This window comes from Aquarana catesbeiana, linkage group LG01 (assembly GCF_042186555.1).
Source record: "Aquarana catesbeiana isolate 2022-GZ linkage group LG01, ASM4218655v1, whole genome shotgun sequence".
Lineage (NCBI taxonomy): Eukaryota > Metazoa > Chordata > Amphibia > Anura > Ranidae > Aquarana > Aquarana catesbeiana.
The window spans coordinates 810,518,469-810,544,684 of record NC_133324.1 but is presented as its reverse complement, the minus strand read 5'-3'; the positions used below and the strand labels follow the sequence as shown (position 1 = coordinate 810,544,684).

Below are 26,216 nucleotides of genomic sequence, written 5' to 3'. Positions count from 1 at the left end.
TCTAAATAACAACCTGTGGAATTTTTTTTTTTTTTTTTTTTACGCACCTTTTCTTGTCTGTTGCTAGGGGGTCCCTCGTAATCTGCCTCTTCCTCTCCAAGGCGCCTGATGTTATTTCCCTCGGCGCCGGTGCTCACTAGTGCTTCTGGGAGATGTCTGTCATCATTTCCCAGGAGTCACTGGGCAGCACCGAGGGCATGTTATCGCGTTACATTGTCATAACAATGCCGCCCGTTGTAATGGCAATGTTACAAACAATCGGCGCTGCGGCCACCGCTAGATCGAGAGGTGCATGCTGGTTTACCGGCATGCACCTCTGCATGCACATTCCAGGAAGGAATCGCGATTGGGCTTCATATGCCCACATCAATGATGGAAACGGCCGAATAAGGTGGATAAAAATTTTACAGTAAGGAATGTATTTATTAGAATATACAATCAAGATCATTGTATACTTTTATTTAACTTATGTTAACACTAAAAATATTACACACAAAGAAAAAAAACTCTGCTTTAACTTAAAAGACTACTAGTCAGGTAATGTTGGCGATAAATTTAGCATGAAGACATGGTGGTGCTACAATTAATAAAACCATAGCAATATAAAGCTAAACATCAAAGATAAAAGAAGGCCAGGAGAAAAATAACAAATAGCAGAAAACAAAGTAGAAGAAGAAGACAAGGAGAGAAGGAAGAAGGAAGAGAGAAAGAAAATAAACAGGGTAGAGGAGAGGATGAAGGGAAATGTAGGTGAGGGAAGCCACCTACTCATGGGAGGTCCCAGGGGAAGCATTGTCAATTGTATCTGCTACAAAAACGTCAAAATCGGAGGAAAACCGGAAGTGTAACCACACGGTCCACATAATGGTATGAGATTCATTTTTATCAGCATCCCAGGCTATCATACCTTCTAGGTGTTCAATCTTGTCTATTTCACAAGCCCAATCAGCTAATGAGGGAGTCGCCCGTTGGTGTTAAGATCTAGCGGTAGAGCGAGCAGCTGCAAAAAATGATGAATTAGGCTTCTTGATTTGTTTATAGGAGCCCGGTAACATGGAAAGTATGGTTATGTGAGGTTCGCTTGGTAATTTATCCCCAACAAGTTTGTCATATAGGTGTAGTATTCTATCCCAAAAAAGGGATAATGCGTGGACACGTGCCCCATATGTGCGTCACGAGCTTGTAAACATCTCCAGCGTGTATCTGGTATGGTAGGATCAATTTTACGGAGGACAGTAGGGCAGCGATACCACCTAGACATAATTCAGTAATTCCGTTCTTGGGCCCAGTGTTTTGCCCCAGTCCATATCATCAGGGGATACATTTAGCTCCTTTTTCCCATTTCAAAAGGAATGGTGGTGGATCTGGGTAGGAGGCCTGTAACAAAATCTGGTAAATCTGAAAAACGAGTGTTCCGGTCTGTGAGGCTAGGATAACAACGACTCAAACGCTGTCTGAGGTCTAGTCAGATCGTCAGTACTCGGTATTCCGTCTAGAAAGTGTATCAATTGAGTATGTTCAAGGCAGGCTCGATGGATTATGACAGGCGGAGAGTATTCGGGAGAGAGGAATTCATTTTCCGTCCCGTGTATGATTCAGGGGATGAGCATCAGGTTTGCGCCAGGAGAGGAATTTGGAACTAGTAAAAGTCAGAGAGAAAGATGCGATTGTTCTATAAACAAAAAAAAAGATCGACAATTTTGAAAAAAATATATATATTTTTTACTTTCTGCTATAATACATATTTTAAAAAAATGTAAAAAAAACAATTTCTTCATCAATTTAGGCCAATATGTATTCTGCTACATATTTTTGGTAAAATAAAAACACCAATAAGTGTTTGATTGGTTTGCGCAAAAGTCATAGCGTCTACAAACTACGGGTTAGATTTATGGACTTTTTTTTTACTGGTAATGGTGGCGATCTGCAATTTTTATCGGGACTGTGACATTGCGGCAGACAAATCTGACCCTAAGTGACACTTTTTGGGGACCAGTGACACCAATACAGTGATTAGTGCTAAAAAATATGCACTGATCAATGAATAAATGACACTGGCAGGGAAAGGGTTAACACTAGGGGGCGATCAAGGGGTTAAATGTGTTCCCTGGGAGGTGCTTTCTAACTGTGGGGGGAGTGGATTCACTGGAGGAAAAGAGAGCTCTTGATTCAGCTTAGCTGAAACACGATTTCTCTCTTTTCCTCCCTGACAGAGCAGCGGTGTGCTTTCTTTACATCGGCACACCGCTGCTCCATGTCTCTGTCATGTCTCTGTCTCTTCTGAACATTCGGCGGGTTGTGGCGGCCATCGCGGCTGGCGGACTTGCTGATTGGCTCCTGCTGTGTACAGGTACGTGATTTTGTGCACCCGGGCCGCCCTGCCGCAGTAATTGTACGTGGGGCGGTCTGGAAGCAGTTAAACAAGCCATCACTGACCTCTAGCTGCAAACACTGTGGAGTTACTTCATCCTCCAAGTTTACAGCACATGCACTAATTTGCTTATATCTCAGCAGCTCAACTCACCCTGCATTGTGTTTACATTAAGTGGCATACACGCGGGCCGAATGTTGGGCGGCATCAGCCGGTTCAATAGAAGCTGGTTGACATTTGGCCTGTGTGTCTGACAGAAGCCGGCCATCGAAGGGGCATGGCCAAAAAAGGCGTCCCCCTATCAGAACACAATAGCTCAGCGGGGGATCTCTATACTAACATCACATAGTTAGTACAGTGGCTCCTCCTGAACTGTTTTTTTTTTATTGTTCAGCCTGTTGAGTTGAACGGAAAAAAAAAACCTGTTAGTGTGTAGCAGGCTTTAGTAATTAGATTCTGCTGAGTCGCTGCTGGGAGGGGGAGTAGGGAGGAACAGGCAAAGTCTTATGAAAACACAAACTTGAGACACATTGTTTTGCTTTTGTAATTTTTTTTTTATAATGTAATCTTTATTTGAACTTTTTTTGCATCATACAACATATAAAAGACATAAAACAAAACACATAAAGAAGAGTAAAAAAGCATTCATACCTAAAGAATCCTCGTTGGTGTCATACGCATTACTCAGTTTAACTGATTAGAAAAAAAGGGGGGGGAGAGGAGGCAAAAGAACATCATAATTCAATTATATCATATGAACACTAACATCAATGAATCGCTCCTGTAATTCCCCCCTGACATGACGCTAATGATGACTCAGACCCCCAAACGTGGATAAGAAACTGGGAGTAAACAAAAAAAAAATAGAAAAATACCAAAACAAAACAAAAAAAAAACATATTAAGGCATCATTCCATGTTGGTTTGTTTTGTTTAAGGATCGGGAGCCCCCACGATTCCAGCTCCATCAACAGGAAGGGCTGCCGCATGCGGGGACTCCTGAGGGTCGGTATGACTTTACTAGTATAGTGCATCCAAGTGGCCCATATATTATAAAACTTATCATAGCGGTCTTTACACTTTGCCATCCATGCTGTTATTCACTAAGGTAATCCATTCAGCACATGTAGGGATTTGTGGTCTCTTTCAGTATATCGAAATTAACCTTCTGGCCACATTGAGTAAATGAGGCAATACGGACTTTTGATACTGGCTGAGAGGAATGGTAGGGACATGTAGCAAGGATTCCAATGGGGAATTGGGGAGCTCAAGGTCCAGAATGGTCTTAATCTTGACTCATATATCTAACCAGAAGGGCTGTATCTTAGGGTACTCCCACCAAATGTGGAGGAATGAGCCCCTGAGGCCGCATTCCCTCCAGCAAGCGTCAGATACAGATGAGTATATCCTGGCAAGCTTAGAGGGAACTCTATACCACTGGGTAAGTACCTTAAAACAATTTTCCTGCATTTTTGTGTCCACCGAGCTCGTATGTGTGAGACGGTAAGGGTTGTCCTTTAAAGACATGCTGAAGGTCCCTCTCCAACTCCCTTATGTATCCAGGCTTCCCTCCGCTCTCCAACGACTGTAGTAACTCATACAGTACAGATATAGTGTGTGGAATAGCAGAGGTAGACATACAGAGCCATTCAAAGGGGGATTACTTTTGTAGTTTTAAACTTTTTGGGGAAGGGTTTCAACCTCTGCCGGGTTTGCTATTGCTTTGTGTTACTTGTCTCCATCATCTCCATTATTTGTATACATACAACATTTTCAAGATATTTATTGTCCTTCAGAGGAGCAAACCTCTCTCTCTCTCTTGTTTACCAAGCGGTACTTGCACATTGGGGTATGTTCTGAAGCATCTTTCTGTGTCTGTATTCAGTTCCTCACTTCAGCATCAAGTTGAATGATACGTATAAATGAAGGCCCTTCTTTCTTTCCTTCTTATGCCCTTGTCTCTGAGCCCTGCATACAAGTGCTGTGATGTAGCAGCAAGGTGTTGTCACTGCGTTCCTTGTCCAAGATTTAGTGCTGTGATGTACTAGCTGCAGTTGCTTGAAGACATTCATAGTGGTATTGATTACATTGATGACATGCACGATAGATGTCAGTTGAATAAAACATTAAGCCCAGACAGCACGGTTATGTATTTTGTGTCTAGCCAGATGATGGTAAGCTATGACCTTAATGTCCTAGCAGCAGATCATTTCATTGTATAGCAATAACAGTACACAGAATAATGTGTCTGGGGTCTCACGCTGTGTGATAATAGACCTCAAGAACAGCCTGTTATGGTCTATTAACTTCACGCAAATTAATTCATGTGGAATGCACTTAGCTGCCTTACCTAAGGGGAAAATATCACAAAATTACAGGTTTCTTTTAAAAGGTAGTAAATATGTTTCAGCATAACATAATATGTATAATTATAAAATTGCGTAGTTTATTTTAATCCTATTTTATGGATCACTTACCAAAATATAGGTAGTAAAATTAATTTTAGGGCACATTATATTGGCCATGTGGCCTGGTAAAGTGGAACTGAACTGAAGAGGAAAGATTTGCTGCTGTGTTCTAGGGCAACCTTTCTGGCACTGGGGATCGGCTGGTCAAGCACCGGGGCGTGGGGGACACGTGGGGTAAACGATTTTTCGCAGGCAAATGCTGGTGTTAGTGCTTCAGTCATCATGGCACCATGCTTGATATGGTGTCAGGGTGATTGAAGCGCATTATTTCTATTATTACATTGTAGTAATAAATTAAATAGTTCAATTCACCATAATGAAGAATCAATGGGAGCCCTGAGCGTGTCACTTGCCACGTCGCCTGTCACCGGATGCCGAATGTCACTTGCCACGCTGTCTGGTTGCCTGTCACCAGATGCCGAATGTCACTTGCCATGCTGTCTGGTTGCCTGTCACCAGATGCGGAATGACACTTGCCACGCCGCCTGGTTGCCTGTCACCAGATGTGGATTATCACTTGCTTGTTTGCCTGTCACCGGATGTGGAATGTCACTTGCCACGCTGCCTGATTGCCTGTCACCGGATGTGGAATGTCACTTGCCACGCTGCCTGGTTGCCTGTCACCGGATATGGAATGTCACTTGCCACGCTGCCTGGTTGCCTGTCACCAGATGCGGAATGTCACTTGCCACGCTGCCTGGTTGCCTGTCACCAGATGCGGAATGTCACTTGCCACGCTGCATGGTTGCCTGTCACCGGATGCGGAATGTCACTTGCCACGCTGTCTGGTTGCCTTTTACAGGATGCGGAATGTCACTTGCCACGCTGCCTGCCATTACTGCATTGGTGGCAGCACTGGTCCATTTAGCACAGAGACAGGCCTCTGTGCAGCGGTGGGTTTCCGGATGCGCCTTCGCCTCGCCCCATTCAGAATAGCAGCAACAGTTCTGGCTGTAGAATGGAGAGGAATATGGAGGTTTTCATTGCTCATTCTAAAAATGCCAGGTGCCTGGCTGCCATGCTGGTCAGAAACCCCCCCCCCTCCAAATATAGATCTGAAGCTGTGTCATCACTGGCTACATGCTGCTCCCAGGCATGGAGGATCAGACCCCAGGTACAGCCAGGCACTCAGCATTTTCAGGGTGATTACTGACAGACATCCAGCAAGCACTGTGAGTGGAGTGCCCCTTGTGGTATGCCAGGCAGACAACTAAGGGGGTAAACTACAAGTCCCAGCACACCCCACCTGTACTCCCACAAACACCTCACCTGTCACTGATGACGTCACTTCTCTGTGGGATCGCCCCTCTAGATGTAGCAGGGTGTCTCCCGCCTCATGCTGCAGCCAGTCTCACCTGACAGAAGGGAGGATCCGGGACTCTTATGGCTGTAACTCTCTGGCTCTGCCCTCGCCCATTCCTGATTAGCTGTCTGGGGGGAGGGGGGATCTACGCCGCTAAACAAGGAGAGCTCTATGCTCAGTTTTCGCACAGCGAGAAGCCGCAGGAGAGTGGTGATGTGGGGCGGGCAGTGAGAGATGATGTCATCTCTCTGCTCCCCGTTGCACCTCTGACACTGAGGCTGACAGAACACCAGCTGTGAGGGCGGAAGAGCGGTGATGCAGGGGGCGGAGAGAGATGATGTCATCTCTGCTTGCCCGCCCACTCGCTTCTTCCATCCACCCAGATCTCTCATGCCGGCCGCCTGGCTCTTTCATGCCACCTGCCCAGGTGTCTAATGCCGGCCGCCTACACCCGCAGCCCAGCTGCAGAAAGGCCACAGCCCGGTAGTGGGCCGTGGCCCGGGGGTTGATGACCCCTGTTCTAGGGAACATTTAGAAATGTTAACTGTACATAAGCAGTATGCTAAAAAAAAATACTTTGTGTGGAATTCCTCCTGAAAAAAATTACTTTTTGTGGTATGTAAGTGTGCCTAGGCACTCCTGTGCCTACATTCTCATAGCTGTATGGGATCTAAGGCACTGCTCCCTCTGACTGCTGATTTCAGGAGATTTGGAGTGACACTGCTGCTACACTGCTTATTATTCACTTTTTGTTCTTGCTGGAGGGTCTGACACAAGGAAGCAAAACCCTGCCACAACCAAGATGACTACTGCCACAGAGTAACAAACAAGTCATGGTAATGGGGAAAATATCAGACCATTACTGGTTTTTAGTCCTTTGCCCTCTGCCTGCCTTGGGGCACTATTCCTTCAACTGACACCAAAAATGGAGCACTGTTTCTCCCACTAATGCCAACAATGGGGTACTTTTCCTCCCACTGACACCAATGATGTAATTGTTTACTCCTACTGACCACCGAGCCTTTGGCATTCCTTACTGCTACTGATGCGCATTTTCTACTCCCACTGGTCACAGTCCAGCCCCCCTAAAATTTGAAGGGCAGTAAACTGGCCCTCTGTTTCGTAAGTTTGGAGACCCCTGACCTAAACAAATGTTTCATATTAGTAGAGGCTGAATTGTTGACCTAGCCAACAGTATCTTATGCTTATATTTGGGACCTTTTTCTTTGTTTTGTATATAGTTTGAGATTATAAAGTATTGTTTTATGTCTGAAGTTGACACTAAACTTTATTGCATACTACAATATAGAATGTCTCTAAACTATAAGGTGACCTAGAGGCACTACAGTGCATTTTGTGGTTATGAATATGCATGATAGTTTGGGTGGATACTAAATTTTTGTGAATGAAAGATTTAAAAAAAATGACCATGGGGAGTAAATTAAAGGGGGGCATAAAGAGGGGGTACTAAACTGAAACTCTTGCTTTGTTCCAAAAGGCAAAGCACATGTTCATATTAAAGCAGAGCTCCCGACTGTACTTCATTTAGGAACCAAGACCCTCCTTCCTCTGGCTGCAAATGTAAATTGGTTCTAAAGTCAAAAGGTATTTTACCTTAATGCATTCTATGCATTAAGATAAAAAAAAAACATTCAGTAGTTATTGTCCCCCCCCCCCCAAATACTTACCTGAGTCCTGAATCGATCCAGCGCTGTGCCCGTCTGAAATAGCCCTGCTCTTTCTTCTGCCATTGGCTCCTCCTGCTGTCAATCAAATCCAGTGAGGAGGGAGTGGGGCCGAGCCATGCTGTGTGTATCTATATATGCACAGAGCCTGGCTTGGGAACAAGCCCACACGTGTGCCACCATAGGGAGCAGCTGTTTAGGGTGGCACATGGAGAAGAGGAGGACCAACGGGGAAACCCAGGAAAGGAGGCTTGGGGCAGCTCTGTGCAAGGGTTTGTTTTGTCATGTTTTTTTAGGTTGTGTTCGATATGTGCAAAGAAAGATCACACAAATACTTAAAAGTAAAACATTTAATAAAAGTAATGACAGATACAGATAAAGATAAAGAAAATATTACACTATGTAAACAAGGCAGACCGTCGTTCTGTCAGAGAGGAAGAGAGAGATCTTGTGTTCCTGCTAATCAGGAAAACAGATGTCTCTCTTCCTCCAGTCAGTCTATCCCACACACAGTTAGAAAGCATTCCCTAGGAGCACATTTAACCCTTTGATCCCCCCCCATGATGTTAACCCCTTCCCTGCCAGTGTCATTTATACAGGGACCGTACATTTTTTTTTAGCACTGATCACTGTATTAATGTCACTGGTGCCCAAAAAGTGTCAGTGTCAGCCGCAATCCCGCTAAAAATCGCTGATCACCACCATTACTAGTAAAAACAATAAAAAAAAAAAATAAAAAGTCAATAATTCTATACCATAGTTTGTAGACGCTATAACTTTTGCGCAAACCAATCAATATATATATACGCTTTTTGAGATTTTTTTTTTTACCAAAAATATGTAGCAGAATCCAAATTGGCCTTAACTGATGAAGAAATTAGATTTTTTAAAAAAAATTATTGGGTATGTTTTACAGCAGAAAGTAAAAAAAAAATGTTTTTTTTAAATTGTCGCTCTTTTTTTGTTTATAGCGCAAAAAATAAAAACCACAGAGATAATCAAAAAACACCAAAAGAAAGCTCTATTTGTGGAAAAAAAGGACATCAATTATTTGGGTACAGCGTTGCACGACTGCGCAATTGTCTGTTAAAGCATCGCAGTGCCGTATTGCAAAAAATGGCCTGGTCAGGAAGGGGGTAAACCCTTCTGGAGCTGAAGTGGTTAAAAAAACATCCAAGTACTTTTTTCCTAATAGATATACAGCTGCCACATGACCCAGCTCTTTCCCAGCCTGTCTGCAGGGAAACTTCACTGCTCTGGTCACATGTTGGAAAAAAAAACAGCATTTGGAATACAAAGTAAAAATAAATAATATCAATAAACTTTTAAATTGTCATACAAGTATATATTTGAAATCAAATCTTTATTATTTTGTGGAAATAAAATACTGTGGGCGGATTTCTGCCAGTCACACGCTGTGTCACGCCACTCCAGCCTGTGTCTTAGAATAGGAGGGAGGTGATTCTTCCATATCCTGCCCCCATTGTGTTTATTTGATTAGTGTGCATGGAGGAGGAGGGAGGGAGTGGGTTGTCATTTACCACTGTGTATATGCCAACATGTGTGACTCTATAGTCACTGCTCAGATGTGATATGGAGATAATGCTAAAGATAGAAACTCACTGAAAACTGAGCATGTGCAGAGTGGCCACCACAGCTGCAAAATCCCTAGCTGAATTAGGGACATGGATAGAAGGTGGAGATAGAGAACAGCAGGATCAAACAGGTTTTTTTCAGAATACAGAAATATCTCATAGTGACTGAGTGAATGTGAACAGCATGTAATACTGTACACCATTTATTGATATGGTTATTAGGATGTGGATTTAGTGACCCTTTAAGTATGTTAAAGCTGCTGGATAGCTTTAGCTTGTGCAGCACTGAGGAGCAAAATGGTCACTAAACTAGTAATAATATTAGTTTCTACTGTTGATTAGCAGATGACTTGTGCTGGGAATAACACTAACCAAACCTAAAGAGCAAGATTTGTCCAAACCTAAAGACTGACATACACAGACAGATTGCGCTGAGTGGGCAAGGTGTATGCAGAATCACTCAGAGGACTGATGTTTAGAGTTATTAGATCCCCAGATATATTAAAGCGCAGCTGTGTGTCAGACAGGCAGACTAGTTTGTGTATGACCAGCATAAAGTGGTAGTAAACTCTTTTTTTTTTTTTTTTTACCTTCAGGTAAGCTTATAATAAAGCTTACCTGTAGGCCAAATGAATATCTCCTAGATGTGTACAGTTTAGGAGATTATCTAGCCAGCAGCAGCCTGTGATGTCACCAGCGGCATACCTGTGCCCTTCCTTCAGAACTGTGTGCTGCAGCCGAGAATCCTGCGCGCATGCATGTGAGTGACATCATTGTAGCTCAAGTCAATCAGACGGCCGGAGTCCCCAAACCCGAAAGGAATACTGGGTGAAGTTGGAAGCCTCTGCAACAGTGAGTGTGCCGCTCGAGGACTTCGGTTTAAGGTAAGTCTTTCATAATGTGCTAGTATGCATACTAGCACATTATGATATAGAGGTGGATTTACCAAAGGCAATTAGACTGTACACTTTGCAAGTGCAGTTGCTCCAGAGCTTAGTAAATGAGGTAAAGCTCCACTTTCTACTTTGCAAAGAATACCCAATCACATGCAGGGAAAATCAAAAAAACTTGCATTTTTACTTGCACATAATTGGATGACCAAAGTCGGCAGAACTTCTGCTCATTTACTAAGCTCAGGAGCAACTGCTCTTGCAGAGTGCATAGTCTATTTGCCTTTAGGAAATCAACCCCATTGCTTTACAGATGGAAACCTTTCTTTTTTTTCCTTAAAGACTTTACTACCACTTTAAAGGCAAAAAGGTTCTAAGGGAAATATATAGGCTGCCATTGCCAACCTCCTTCTGCAAAATGTTTTTAACATTGTTCTTTTTGGTTTTAATACTTTGAGTCTGCAATTTGCAACACACATGTGGCAAGAGAAGTTAGAATTCCTGATTTACATATTTGTTTAGTGTCAGATCCAGAGCAATCTACAGCTAGACAACAGGACTTTTCTGAAGGAGAAGTCAGTTTTTCTCGGAAGACGCCAATAACAACTTAATTTCTGGAGGTTGTCAGGTGCCATATTTCTTCCAACTGGGAAAACGAATAAGAATTTAGTTTTATTGGATTATTTGTGCAACCTTTGACCACTCTGTTTCTGTCTGTACTCTTCTGCAGGTATGAGCAACCCAGCAATGACAATTGAGAAAGAAACCTAACTAATCCAAGTTCTGGCAGATGATGAAGAAAGTAAGTTTAATTTGTATTACTAGCAAGATTATAAAATATACAGTTCAACAGTATTACAGAGTACAGAGCATATTCTCACACATTTCTGCTTTAGTGTTATGTATCAAAGCTATTTTTTAAAGGAAGATGTATTCGTGTGGCAAAAAGGCAAGGTTTTATAAAAAGAAAAAAAGAAAAACTGGCAGACAAAGAAAAAAACTGCAGGTCAGTCCAAAAAAACTCCTTCTGCTACAAGCATGCCTCAGTTTTGTAGTTAAGCGGTACTGAGGGCATAATCAAAAACACGGAGGGGTGGGACCAAGTCCCTCAATGTATTCCAAGAAAAGGATTTCATGGTGAGTAGACCAACTGAGTAGTGGGTGACACAGCAATTGCAAAGGGCCCAAGGAAACAATAAAAAACTGGAGACTGGTTGGGGCTTAAAGAGCCTGAAGAATCCTACATTTGAAACTTGCTTCAGCAACATCCACCTGGTAGAACATCTGAACAGAGGACCAAGTGGCAATCTTACAAATCTAAGAAACAGTTACTTGATGCTGAAAGTCCCAGGAATGTCACCTTGTGGATGACAGTAGAGTGTGAAGAATGTCTCTAATGGGTTCAGAGAACGTTTTCCAAAGCACAGAGGGAGACAGATTCAGATCCCACAGAGTCCCAAGGAAAGCTGTCCCCTGTATGAATATCTCAGTGTGAGAGACAGATGCTATCTGAAACAGAATAGAAAGGGAAGAAACCGGACCCCTAATAGTGCTAAGACCCAAACACTAGTCCAAACCCAGCTGAAGGAAGGAAAGGATTTGTCCGTGGAGAAGTTCCTGGTACGGAAGCCCTGAGCCTTCCACATTAAATGATAGACCTTGTGGGAACTAGAATTCTAAGCTCTAAACATTGTAGTAATCACAGACTCAGAGATAACCCTGTCTCTTAGAACTTGGGCTTCAGCAGCCATGATTAAAAAGTAAGCCGTAGTACAGGAAATTCGAATGAACTGGCAGTACCCATAGAGCATCTGCCAGAAGTTATAACAGGTTGGCTTACCACATTTCCCTGGGCCAGATTGGGACAATGGGGATCAGCTGAATGACCTCTATCTCAATCTTCCGGGGCAGATGAGGGAGAAGTTTCAAAGGAGGAAATGCATAGATCAGGGTGTACTCATCCTGGGAGCCACAAGAGCACTCATTGTTTCCTCCAAGGGATCCTTGTACTTGGATACAAACCTTTACAGTTTGTGGTTGAACCTTGAGGCCAGATGGTCTCCCTCCCACCCCCATTCTTCCTTGTTGTCTGCCACCTACGACAAAGGTCCTTGAACACCTTTGGGTACAGTAAACATTCTCTTGGGTCCAGGCGTTTCTGGCTGGAAAAAATCTTCTTGCCAGATGTCTGTGCCTGGAACATACATGGCTGACCAAGCTGGAACACAACGTTTTGCCCAGGACAGGATCTGATCTACCCTTATTTCTGCTGAAAGACTTCTGGTCCTCCCCTGGTGGTTGATGTACGCCATCACCACGGTGTTGATCGATGGAATCCATGCCGGATGATCCTCCATCAGGTTGGTCCAATGCTGAAGGGACAGCCAAATCACCAGAAGCTACAGGATGTTTATTGGGAGCGGAGAGTCTTCTGAGGACCAACAATCTGACCAGGACTTAACAGGCTGGCATCTGTTATGTAAATGTTCAAAAATATAGTAATATGAGCCATCGAGCCAGGGATAGCATATGGTCCATGCCATCAACCAAATCCACCTAGACAGGACTGACTTGTCCTGTGATGATAGAATGTCTCAATACAGAAGTCAGGAGTGAAATTGGGTGAAGAGAATTACTTCTGTATCAAGCCCAAGACTCTCATGCAAAAGTGGAAAGTTGGACAGCTTCTTGGCTGAAGAGTTTGAGCTTGACACTAGAGAAGTTTCTCTGACTTGAGACTTGCCCACGACCAAACCTGAATACTCCAAGCGATGAGTTGGTTTCAGCAACTATTTCTTAAGATTCAGGATTTACTCAAAACTCTGGACCATCTGAACACTTAGCGATCCTTCATACTATCTGTGGTGACCTGCGTTTTTTCACACTGGATGGCATGTTTGCATTTCTCTGCAGTGCACTGAATGGCAACGCGTGTAATTGCACCACGGTACAACCGACCACACTGCTGTGCAACGGCCTGAATTTAATGTCACAATGTGACACTTCACATGAAGTTCAAAGTAAAAGATTTAGTGTTTCAGTGCATTGCACTGCTCCCTGCTGGAGCTCACATTGACATGGTAAAACGCTGCCTTTTACTGTGCAGTATGAACATAGCCTAAGAGATACACTGTCCAAAAGAGCCCTCACCGACTTTTCTCTTATAAGGAAGTAGTGTCAGTATCCCACATTGGGCATACCACAAGAATGCATCAGGGCTTACATTGGAGGCAGCATTTTGGTGTACACTCATGGTTCAGGGGAGAGGCCAGAGGGCAAGACTAAAAACTGGTAGTGTAAAGGCCCCACAGCAAAGCGTTGGAATTGCTGATGAACTGGAAAGATGGGCAAGTAAGCATCTTTGATATATCTGCAGAGGCCAGAAAGTTTCCCTGATGAAGAGGCAATGGCAAATCGGTAAATTTCATCCAGATCTTTTGCAACATGTAAATGGCACCTTGATACAGAAGACCCCAGAAAGCTTGATGAAGATCCGGTAGGCTATGCAGAGACACAGGAAGATTGGAAGTATGGAAATAAAGCAGAGCGTAGTGTGTAAAAGTTCAGTTTTTAGCCCTGGGACACCACCTCCTGCACCCAGGGGCTAGGATTTGGCAGACTGGAAATGCCAAATTTTGTGGGTGGATGCAGACTCAAGCTTGGGGGGGGGGCTCGAAGTTGAAGTCAAAAGAGGGGAGAAACGAAAGGAACATTTGACATTCATACTTGGAGGAACGGCTTTGTAGTCAAAAGAGATGATTTCCCTTGTGGATCAAACACAAGAACTGCAAGTTTCCATTGTCCAGTACTTTAGCCAAAGTTTTTCCACACATATCCACCAACATGAGGCACATAAAACAACATGAGGCACATGAGATGAGATAGGAGACTTTAAGCAAACTGTCACAGCTAAAATTCAATGATATTTGCTCCATGCAGTAGGGAATCAGCCCCAGTAGGTTAGATCTCTTTTAAGGTATAAGGATCAATCAGCTATGGTTTGACAAGAAAAGTCACAGCCAGGATCGCAGGTAGATTAGGATCCTTTGGTGCTAACAATGCTCTGAAAATTGCGATCGACCACTTGTCATTTAAGACCTTAAAGACAGGTGCATCCTCTATAGTAAGTGGCTTGTAAAAGTGGAACGTTAAAAAAAATGGGGAACAGGATTTTTAATGCAGCAGAGATATACTATGTCTCTTTTTCATTAAAGTTTCTTACCTGCCTGTTCACCCTTGTACACTGAACTGCGGGTTTTGGCAGTGCCAATGAATGAACTTCCATGCATACACAGGAGTGACGTCACCTTGGCCCACAGCCCAAGATCGCTACCCGGCGGAAGCCACCCAGCCAAAAATGTCAGCCATCAGCAGGGAGCCCTGGGACACTGCAGCGCTGGAGTGAAGGTAAGTATAGTTCCGCAAGGTGAGACATGGTCGGATCCACAGTGAGAATGGACCACTTCTGATAAATACTGATACAAAGCTAAGCAAGTGCTTGAGGAGAGCAAGTAACTTAGTGTGCTTCTGATCACCATAGAGAAAGAGTTAGAAAAGCATACTGAATGCAGAGGAAAAGTCTTTGTAGCTCCAAGAGTTTTAAATGACCAGATAAAAAGTACTGGTAGAAGCAGTGGGCTGATCCTCCAGCTTCAGAATGATGTGCACTGCATCAATAAGTGCCAAAACAGTTTCCTTTTTTTAAGGAGTAATACTGCAACCCCTGAGAAGTAAGCTCATCAGTCAAGGACTTGCACAGGTCAGAATCTGATTCTCTGCAGTCAGTGGCTCAGAAGTTGCTAAGGCTGCCTGTAAAACAAATACAAAATTTGCTGGAGAGGGCACAAGAACGTGCTTGTGGCCTCTGCAATCAGAGTGAGCAATTAACTCAGGAATTTGAATCATAAAGTTTTGCACGACCATGGTAAAACCTCAGCTGAGAGGGCACAGGACCCAGCCACACCTGATGGAGTCAAAAAGAACTCCAAGGATGGTACACATTCTAACACCAGAGGATAGCTCAACTCCATGATGCAGAAGTTTTCATCATCAATAGGCTCAATGAAAGAAGACCTGGAGCCATCAGCAGAAAGTGAGCTGGGGGCATCCGGTATAGCAGGACTGTTCTCCTGTCTAGAATTAGACATGTTGCAGTCACTGTACAGTAAGGCAACATAAAAGCCCAGCCTCAATTACTCACTAAACACAGAGAGTTTCACATGACTGTTTGCATGCAGGAGCAGCATCCCGCCATACAGCATCATAGATGCTTTTATGGCGTTGTATGGCAGGAAAGACAGCATGGGTCAAGCTCGAGACTCACCCAACCCAGTGACTGCCATCCACGTTCAGTCCCACAGTGTTAACCCCTTCCACAGCAAAAAAGGTAGGAAACATGAAAAATTCTTAAGGGGCCCCTTCAGTCATCTCTAAATGTTTGCAGGTATGGGATATTAACTTACTACCAAAGTTCTTAAGGGATTAAATTAACCAATTCGTTATTTGACTCCCCAGAAACTTCTATAAACTGCCATTAGCTTTGGGTGGATTTGTACCCAACTATTATCATCTTGTATGAATTTCAAGATTTGGCAGACTGAGAAGAACCCTACAACACCTAAAGGAAACTTCAGTATAATAAAACTCCTTTTGCATCAAATAGAAGACTAGCCAACCAGAAACGGCAATGCTAATGTTGGAGGTTTCTCCATGGCTTCCTTGGTGCGATCAGTGAGCTTCCTTTGCAGGGCAGCGGATACTATTAGACCTGAATGAGACAGATCTCGCCTGTCCCCTTGGTAATGTACATCAATAATAGTCAAAGTAAAAGCTATGAGAAAGGATGACATTGTGGGAGGAAGTTGAATAACACTGTTGGTTTGCTGTACTACAATAATTAGCCCACAAATACATACTTGGCACCTCCTATCTGCCCTGGGCTTTGTTTGTTTTTTCTAAATCTTGGCAAAATTCAAGTATGCACAGTGTAATTCCTCTGGTTGTCAGTAACACAGTGTTCCAGGAATCCTGGTCCTGTGAATCTACAGTTGAGAACTTAGTGTTTTCTAGCCACTTAAGAACCAGCCTCGTTTTGGATTTTAGGTGTTTACATGTTTAAAACAGGTTTTTTTGCTAGAAAATTACTTAGAACCCCCAAACATTATATATGGGTTTTTTTTCTAACACCCTAGAGAATAAAATGGCGGTCATTGCAATACTTTTTTTTGCACCGTATTTGCGCAGCGGTCTTATAAGCGCACTTTTTTTGGAAAAAATTCACTTTTTTGAATAAAAAAATAAGACAACAGTAAAGTTAGCCCAATTTTTTTTATATTGTGAAATATAATGTTACGCCAAGTAAATTGATACCCAACATGTTACGCTTCAAAATTGCGCCCGCTCGTGGAATAGCGTCAAACTTTTACCCTTAAAAATCTCCATAGGCGACGTTTAAAAAATTCTACAGGTTGCATGTTTTGCGTTACAGAGGAGGTCTAGGGCTAGAATTATTGCTCTCGCTCTGCCGGTCGCGGCGATACCTCACATGTGTGGTTTGACCACCGTTTTCATATGCGGGCGCTACTCACGTATGCGTTCTCTTCTGCGCGTGAGCTCGTCGGGACAGGGCGCTTTAAAAATTTTTTTTTTTTTTTTTATTATTTATTTTACTTTATTTTATTTATTTTTTCACTGTTTTAAAAAAAAAAAAATTTGGATCACTTTTATTCCTATTACAAGGAACGTAAACATCCCTTGTAATAGAAAAAAACATGACAGGACCTCTTAAATATGAGATCTGGGGTCAAAAAGTCCTCAGATCTCATATTTACACTAAAATGCAAAAAAAAAAAAAAAAAAGTCAGTAAAAAAATTTTACAAAAAAAAATTGTGCCTTTAAGAGAAGTGGGCAGAGCCGTCGTAATGACGTCGCTCCGGCCGTCACATGGTATAGAGACGGGTGGTCTCTAAGTACCCCCTTTTCCAGTGGAGATACAGTGCATGTGAACTTTTGGCTATGTGCCCACGTCCAGCACTGGACTCACCTATACCAATCAAGCAGGCAGAAGGAGGGGCAGAGGAGGGAGCATCCCTCCGGGCATTCCAAGCCCTTCCCAAAGTTGCAGAAGAAATGTCTGCATATATACAGTTTTATCAAAAGTGTCACGTGTGTATTCCTTTAAGTGAAATATGTATGGCAGTTATTACCACTTCTGTGGGTTAAAGTGACTAGTGATTTAAACATGAGAAGCATAATGAGTGCAATAAATCGCATCCAAGGTGTCTTGGCCTCACTCGTCTCAGTACCTCAGCAGTGACAGGTCCCGATCTCCTCCGCCGCTACCGACGGCTCCGGTAAGCGGCGGAGGGCGCGGGAGAGCGGCGGGAGGGGGGGTGGCACCTCTCCCGCCGCCGATAACGGTGATCTCGCGGCGAACCCGTCGCAGAGACCACCATTATCGTGTACAGAACCGCTCGCTGTAAAGATGGATACCTCGGTTGTGGCAGCAGCTGCTGCCGTTACCGAGATATCCATCTTCAAAAAAATGACGTATATATACAGTGAGCGGTCATCAAGAAATCAGATGATACAGTCAAATTAATAAGACAAGCTCAGGTGACAGGAAAAAGACTACAGTCTTGTCCAGTGGCATTAAACCCCAAAACAAAGATTTATTATATTGACACGTATTCTTAGATGTGGTGGCTGCAATCATTTTTTTAAGGCCTGTTCACATTATGTGGTTACCTGTGTTTTTCCTCACTGGATGAACGCAGGTAACTGCAATGGCACCTAGAAAAGAATAGTTTTCTATATGGCATGTTCACACTAGAACACCAAGTTTATAGGCTTTCCAGGAATGTGTGTTGATATGAAATATATTTACATTTTACAAAAAAGACACAAAAACACGCAACAGGTACATAAACATGGAGAAACACATGTGACTGCAGCCAATAGAGAAGCGTTTTTTATGTGCATTATAGGGTGAACGGGCCCTTCACCTGTAAATCCAAAAACTTCTACTTCTTTTAACAGATCAAGATGTACAACAAAAGTGCCAATTAGTGGGTGGAGACAAATCATTTAACACTGACAGGGGTGCTTACAATGGTCAGCTTTTATTTATTTATTTATGCAAAACCTTTATCCTAAATGGGAAAAAAACTGTTGCTGTAACTGCTTAGAAGTGTTAGCTGAAGTTTGGCTTTAATGTGTTAGATGCACTAGCAGGTTTAGAGGCACTTGACTAAGGCAGGCCATACACATTGCAAGAAAGAAATTTGCACGATACCCCCATCAACACACAGTGCTGACAGGGAAATCCCTCCTTCCGAGCAATTGTCTGCTCCTGGTAGGGGGGTGGGGGTGGGGGAAGCCGTCCCTGACGGGAGAAGACAGTGGTTATCGCTAGTGGCTATAGCAGCCACAAGCAATAATCGTAAGATAATCCGGCAATCTAGTTATACCCAAGTTGATCGATTAACTGGGTACATTCAACCTGCTCATTAACGGTTCAAATCTTGGCCGGTTCTTGATGAACTGGCTGAGATTCGAACCGTCTATGGCCGGCCTAACACCCAGGGCCGTCTTAATAGCATCATGGGCCCCTGGGCAAAGTAATGCTCTGGGGCCCCTAAAATGGAGACAGAGCAGGTAAACAGACATCAAGTAGGTAGGAGGCAGACAAGCAGAGCTTCCCCTTTTGGGTGGAGCTCTGCACTAACTACATAAACAGTCATTCAGATATTCCCCCAGCACTGTGACCCCTCTACATCCCACACATCCTCTCCAGCACTCTGACCCTTCTACATCCCAGATATCCCCCCAGCACTCTGACCCCTCTGCATCCAATATATATCCCCCCAGCACACTGACCCCTCTACACCCCAGTTATCCCCCCAGCACTCTGACCCCTCTACACCCCAGATATCCCCCCAGCACTCTGACCCTTCTACATCCAATATATATCCCCCCAGCACCCTGACCCCTCTACACCCCAGATATCCCCCCAGCACTCTGACCCCTCTGCATCCAATATATATCCCCCCCAGCACTCTGACCCCTCTGCATCCAATATATATCCCCTCAGCACTCTGACCCCTCTACATCCCACATATCCTCCCCAGCACTCTGACCCTTCTACATCCCAGATATCCCCCCAGCACTCTGACCCCTCTACACCCCAGTTATCCCCCCAGCACTCTGACCCCTCTGCATCCTAGATATTCCCCCCAGCACTCTGACCCATCTACAGCCCAGACATCCCCCCAGCACTCTGACCCCTCTACACCCCAGACATCCCCCTAGCACTCTGACCCCTCTACACCCCAGACATCCCCCCAGCACTCTGACCCCTCTACACCCCAGATATCCCCCCCAGCACTCTGACCCCTCTACACCCCAGATATCCCCCCCAGCACTCTGACCCCTCTACACCCCAGACATCCCCCCAGCACTCTGACCCCTCTACACCCCAGATATCCCCCCCAGCACTCTGTACCCTCTACACCCCCAGATATCCTCCATGTAGTACCCCCTTTTCCAGTGGAGATACAGTGCATGTGAACTTTTGGCTATGTGCCCACGTCCAGCACTGGACTCACCTATACCAATCAAGCAGGCAGAAGGAGGGGCAGAGGAGGGAGCATCCCTCCGGGCATTCCAAGCCCTTCCCAAAGTTGCAGAAGAAATGTCTGCATATATACAGTTTTATCAAAAGTGTCACGTGTGTATTCCTTTAAGTGAAATATGTATGGCAGTTATTACCACTTCTGTGGGTTAAAGTGACTAGTGATTTAAACATGAGAAGCATAATGAGTGCAATAAATCGCATCCAAGGTGTCTAGTGCTATATTCCCTCAAAAAGGAAAAAACAGTATTAACCACTGCTAAGAGCATGAAGCGGTCTGTGTTTAAACACTAGAAAACACAAAGTTGCAATAAATACATCACACGTGACATGCAAAAAATTCTAAAGTGTCTAGTGCTAAATAAATAAATATTAAAATGTTGTTCTACAAACGTTGCAAATAACAAAGTGACAAGTGCCCTATGAAGAGGTCACTCTGAAAAGTGCTAAACACACGTGCCATGCAAATGGTTCTATGATAGTAAACAGTTCATATGGGTATGTTCCCGGTGCACTATAAGTGAAAAAAGGCGTCCTTTGTGGGATTCCTCAAAGCATACAACAGGTGTTAATCCAGTGCTGGTGTCTCGCATTGTGATTGTGCAGAGACTCACCAGCTGTATATCCCCTACAGGGGTAACGAGTAGTCACAGTATGTGCCACTGTGCAGCAGTGCTTGGCAAGACCAGGACCAGGATGATATCATAAGGACATAAGAAGAAAGGATTCCATAGTGTGAAACAGTTTAAAACCACTATTTATTAGGTCAGATAAAAAGGGTACTCACATTGTAATGAAAAAAATGAGCGGTGTGCAATGCTTACAAAGATGTTCCTAAGCGTCAGCTTTGCAGGGAGATGTCAGCAAGGCGTTCAGTCAAAGGCCACGCCCTACGTACATTTCGTCACACGGACTTCTACGGGAGCGCGTAGAAGTCCGTGTGACGAAACGTACGTAGGGCGTGGCCTTTGACTGAACGCCTTGCTGACATCTCCCTGCAAAGCTGACGCTTAGGAACATCTTTGTAAGCATTGTACACCGCTCATTTTTTTCATTACAATGTGAGTACCCTTTTTCATTACAATGTGAGTACCCTTTTTATCTGACCTAATAAATAGTGGTTTTAAACGGTTTCACACTATGGAATCCTTTCTTCTTATGTCCTTATGATATCATCCTGGTCCTGGTCTTGCCAAGCACTGCTGCACAGTGGCACATACTGTGACTACTCGTTACCCCTGCAGGGGATATACAGCTGGTGAGTCTCTGCACAATCACAACGCGAGACACCAGCACTGGAATAACACCTGTTTTATGCTTTGAGGAATCCCACAAAGGACGCCTTTTTTCACTTATAGTGCACCGGGGACATACCCATATAAACTGCTTACTATCATAGAACCATTTGCATGGCACATGTGTTTAGCACTTTTCAGAGTGACCTCTTCATAGGGCACTTGTCACTTTGTTATTTGCAACGTTTGTAGAACAACATTTTAATATTTATTTATTTAGCACTAGACACTTTAGAATTTTTTGCATGTCACATGTGATATATTTATTGCAACTTTGTGTTTTCTAGTGTTTAAACACAGACCACTTCATGCTCTTAGCAGTGGTTAATACTGTTTTTTCCTTTTGAGGGAATATAGCACTAGACACCTTGGATGCGATTTATTGCACTCATTATGCTTCTCATGTTTAAATCACTAGTCACTTTAACCCACAGGAGTGGTAATAACTGCCATACATATTTCACTTAAAGGAATACACACGTGACACTTTTGATAAAACTGTATATATGCAGACATTTCTTCTGCAACTTTGGGACAGCGCCACACTCACACACTTTTCTTTTTTCACTTTTTCCGCTCATTCCACCCCCTGTGGAGTCAGCGTATGTGAGGGCAGCAGTCTATCAATTTAGGAATATACTTCCCACCTAGGCTTCTAATTACACCCATTAGCGTGGACTCCCTATTTCCTCTGCTATTCCAAGCCCTTCGGTGCAAACAGTGCTGGACAGTTGGGCTCACAATGAAACACTCCACAATGCTACTTCACAGGTGGGCTCTCAGTGCTGCCGACTCAGCAGCTCCCACTCCAGCTCCTACCCCGCATCCTTCGAGTCCCGAGCATTCAAGCTGCATGGGGCTGGGACAGAGCATCACTGGTGCTCCGGCTCTGCCTCTCCCTGTTGGCTGTAAAATAATAGGTATCGTTCTGCACAGCACTGCGCACTGCTGCCAGCCTGCCGCATCCCATGTGTATCCATCACTCTCAATGCCATCATGAGGCCCCCAATTTCCAGGCAGCATGGGTTCAAGGACGAGCTGCTTTGGGGAAAGTGCAGGGGCCCCCCATGTAGCTGGGGCCCCTGGGCAATGCCCAGGTGTGCCCGCTCATTAAGACAGCCCTGCTAACACCCAAACCATGCAAATCTGCTAGTGCATTCAACACTACCTTCTTTCCTACATTGACAATGCATTGCTCCTCCATCCAGAGTGGAGACACCTTAAGATAGAAAGCATTTTACTGGCTGGATCACCAGGTGAAAATAAAAGCATAAAACCCTAAAAAAAGAAAATTAATGCAACCTTCACATTTAGGCCTTGTGTACACTGCTGCTGGTAAATGGACGTTCAGAGGCAGTTGGCGGATTTTTTCAGCTGCCCCTGAACTCATCCAATGTTATCTTATGTGTACATGTACACAGGTTTGTTTAATGTCATTTTTAGGCAGTTGAGTTTAGAGGCCTGTTTTGGAAAGCAAAAAAAATGAGTTCAGACGCTGAGTTTAGAGGCATTTCAAGCGTCAAACGCTTCTAAACGTGGCTAAAAGCGGTAACACGCATTTAGCCACATTTCGTTTACAGACGTTTTTCATTTTTGGCTATTTTGAAGAAAAAAAAAATATTTTTGCAAATGCTTCTAAATGCAAATGCGCCAAAACACGGCTAAGCGTGGCTAAACGCAGCCTGTATGTAAACACGGCAAAACAGACGTTTTAAACATGGGTTACTATCCGTCAAGTTAAATCGTTCAGGAGAGGTTGTAAAAACGTCCCGTGTACAAGGATTGAAAAGCTGCAGTATATACATTTTTTGGTTTTATTACTGCTTTAACCACTAGACATCCGCGCTATGGCCGAATGACGGCCACAGCGCGGACCTGCATTCCCGGGAGGACGTCATATGACGTCCTCCCCTGTGCACGCTCCCTGCACGCGCCCTGCAGGGCGCGCGCCGGGCGCGCTGTGATCACCGAGTCACTGAGACTCGGCGGATCACCGATCTGAGTCCCGGCCCCTTACCATGTGATCAGCTGTCAGCCAATGACAGCTGATCACATGATGTAAACAGGAAGATCGGTAATCGTTTTTTTTTTTACTCGCGCTGACAGCGCGAGTAGAGAAAAAAGCCGATCACCGGCTCAGATGTCAGGGACATCGGTCCCGAAGTGGAAGCACAACACATTCCTCATCAGTGCCACCCAAAAGTGCCACCTAACAGTGCCCACAGTGCCACCTAACAGTGCCCACAGTGCCACCTATCAATGCCAACAAGTGCCACCTATCAATGCCCACAAGTGCCACCTACCAATGCCCACCTGTAGTGCCAATCAGTGCCACCTGTCAGTGCTGCCCATCACTGCCACCCATCAGTGCCCATCACTGCCACCCATCAGTGCCCATCACTGCCACCTATCAGTGCCCATCACTGCCGCCTCATCAACATACATCAATGAAGAAGAAAAAGTACCCGTTAAAAATTTTTTATAACAAAATATAAAAAAAAAATTTTTTTTTTTTTTTTTAAAATTCAGGTTTTTACATTTTTTTAACAAAAAGTAAAAACCGCAGAGGTGATCAAATACCACCAAAAGAAAGCTCTATTTGTGGGAAAAAAATGATAAAAATTTCATTTGGGTACAGCATTGTATGACCGCGCAATTGTCATTCAAAATGCGTTAGCGCTGAAAGCTAAAAATTGGTCTGGATAGGAGGGGGGTTTAAGTGCCCTGTAAGCAAGTGGTTAATCCAGAAATAGGATATGATATAATATACAAATAAAATGTAAGCAGGTAGCAGTATTTCTTGCATACCATTAGCAGTTAACTAAAAGATTTTAATTGTCAGATATCACAGTTTACCTTTTCTATGTTTATTTAATTTAAATAATTGCATATTGTTTTGAGAAGTAAGCATGGAGGGGCTTTTGTGTTTATCTGGCAAAAAGGTCAGTAATATTTTAATCATAATACTGTCTTAAAGTGATCAGTGAACTGTACCTAGACTGTGCACTTTAAGGGCTTGTCCAGACATGCAGCAGCCCTTGAAGGCTACTAATAGGTGATATGTTGCCTCCTCGCTGCCTGTGTTAACCTCTTGGCGCCGAGCGCATGCAAATATGCGGCCTCTCGGTGACCGGGCTTTGTCGTTGAGCGGCTGAATATTTGCATGCAATAGCAGAGACAGTGCTGTGCCGAGAGCATGCGCCTTACACGCTTCTGGCACAGTGAACGGTGACTCGTTGAAAGTTTGTGACTTTTCCGATAATGTGATCGTCATGACAGCCAATCACGGTGGTCATATGGCCATAAGCCCCGCCTCCCGCCATAGCAAACTCCTTAAAGGGCCAGCGGCAGCCGGCGCCAAGGGGTTAATTGTTAAAAGGCCAAACCATCATACTACAGCCACCTGCTGAGGGTCTGCATGTTCTTGTTCAGTTGGGTGGTTGGGGGGTGGTAAAACCATGGCTCAACCACCTGCTTTTACCATCCCCTGGCTGCATGTCTAAACAGATCCTAAATACAATTCTAGACAAATCATGTAAATACTTACATAAAAACATAATTTACCTCTGTGGCTATAGACATTGTGCAGAAATTGACCTTCAAATTTCTCAAATGAGGTACAGAAATCTCAACTATGCATACAGAATCTTGCCAGCCCTCCAAGGTAAACACAGCAGGTGTTTCTAAGCTGTTAGAAACTGACTTTAGAAGAGTTGTTGCTGTCTTTGGGAATGAATTACTTCACAGTACAAGCAGCTAGAGAGATTAGAGATGGCTTGTTAAAAAAAATTTTTTGGCTTGTTAAGAAATGTATGGTAACTACTTTAATATCTATTCTGGACACAGATCCTAATATTTTTTTTTTATGTTATGTCTTCTATAAGACAAAGTACATGTACTACTTTGCTCCACATGCTTCCTATCCCTAGCTGTGAGGTCTAACCTGCACCCCTCTCCTCAGCTTGTCTCAGCTCTGAGCACTTTTCCCAGACAAGCAATGGCAAGAGGAATGCTGGGAGAGGAGTGTGCCAGCCTAGGCACTTTTCTTACCATTGGTTGTATCAGGAAAGCGCCCACTATGCAGCGTCTGTCTCCTTCTTAGCTGTTGTGGGATTAGCTGTGGCAGGAGGTGAAGGGGTGCAGGTCAGAACTCCTAACTAGGGTTGGGAAACATAGCAACGTGGGACAAAATATGAATATATATATAGGTTTATGGGAGATCTTCTTTAAGTATCATAATGATGTCTGTGGTGTTCTTTGTAGGTTGAGGCCCTTGTGCAGAAGTCCATGTGAGGAAGAAGTCATGCTTCCATTGGCTAGCTTTACATCTGTTTGTAGAGATGACAGCACTGATTGGCTCTCCATTGCTGCTACAAACATGCAGACTATTCCTCCCATCTGGTATAATGCGGACACCAGGCAATGTGAACATGCAAGCAGTTCGCTGGGGTACAGTATTTCAGTGATGTGATGGACGGAAGAGGAAGTTTATGTAGTAAACACTTGGCAGTCCTGTGTTGTATGCAAATGTACGGTTGTATTTGACTGTGTTTATGATATTATAGCACAAGCAAGCATTATCATCATTCCTCTTCCAAGAACGAACATTCTTATATATATCTCGAATGCAAAGCACTTCTTTTGAAAAGCAGTATTATTGCAGCATATTTTCTATGTAACTCCAACAGTATATAAACTAATGAGGCCAATTAAGTGTTATTGATGAATTCAATAAAGAGCAGACAGCTGATGAGTCTTCATTTCTATTTACTTATGACAGCGATGTTTATTAAATGGCTAAAACCATATCCACCCTCTGTATGGAAGTCACTTATGTTGTAGTGTCAGCTCTTCCAGCCTCTATGGACTGTATCGTATCTTCTTATTTAGTCAACCTTTGCATGCAGTTTTTGTGCTTCGTGTCTTCTTGGATTGTTCCTCCTAACAAGCTTACTTGAAGTTTACACTGAGCTGCACA

At 43.8% G+C, this 26,216-nt stretch overlaps 1 protein-coding gene across 2 annotated transcripts in view; it reads left to right on the top strand.

The window, feature by feature from the left end:
• ZDHHC2 (zDHHC palmitoyltransferase 2) overlaps positions 1 to 25,986 on the top strand; it is a 167,985-nt gene extending 141,999 nt beyond the window's left edge. For both annotated transcript variants that reach the window (XM_073608151.1, XM_073608141.1), the window contains 2 exons: positions 11,042 to 11,113; positions 25,502 to 25,986. In XM_073608151.1, coding sequence (XP_073464252.1) covers positions 11,042 to 11,069 — 28 coding nt within the window. In that variant the 3' untranslated portion in view covers positions 11,070 to 11,113; positions 25,502 to 25,986. The remainder of the gene's footprint in view (positions 1 to 11,041; positions 11,114 to 25,501) is intronic.
• The last annotated feature ends 230 nt before the right edge of the window (positions 25,987 to 26,216 follow it).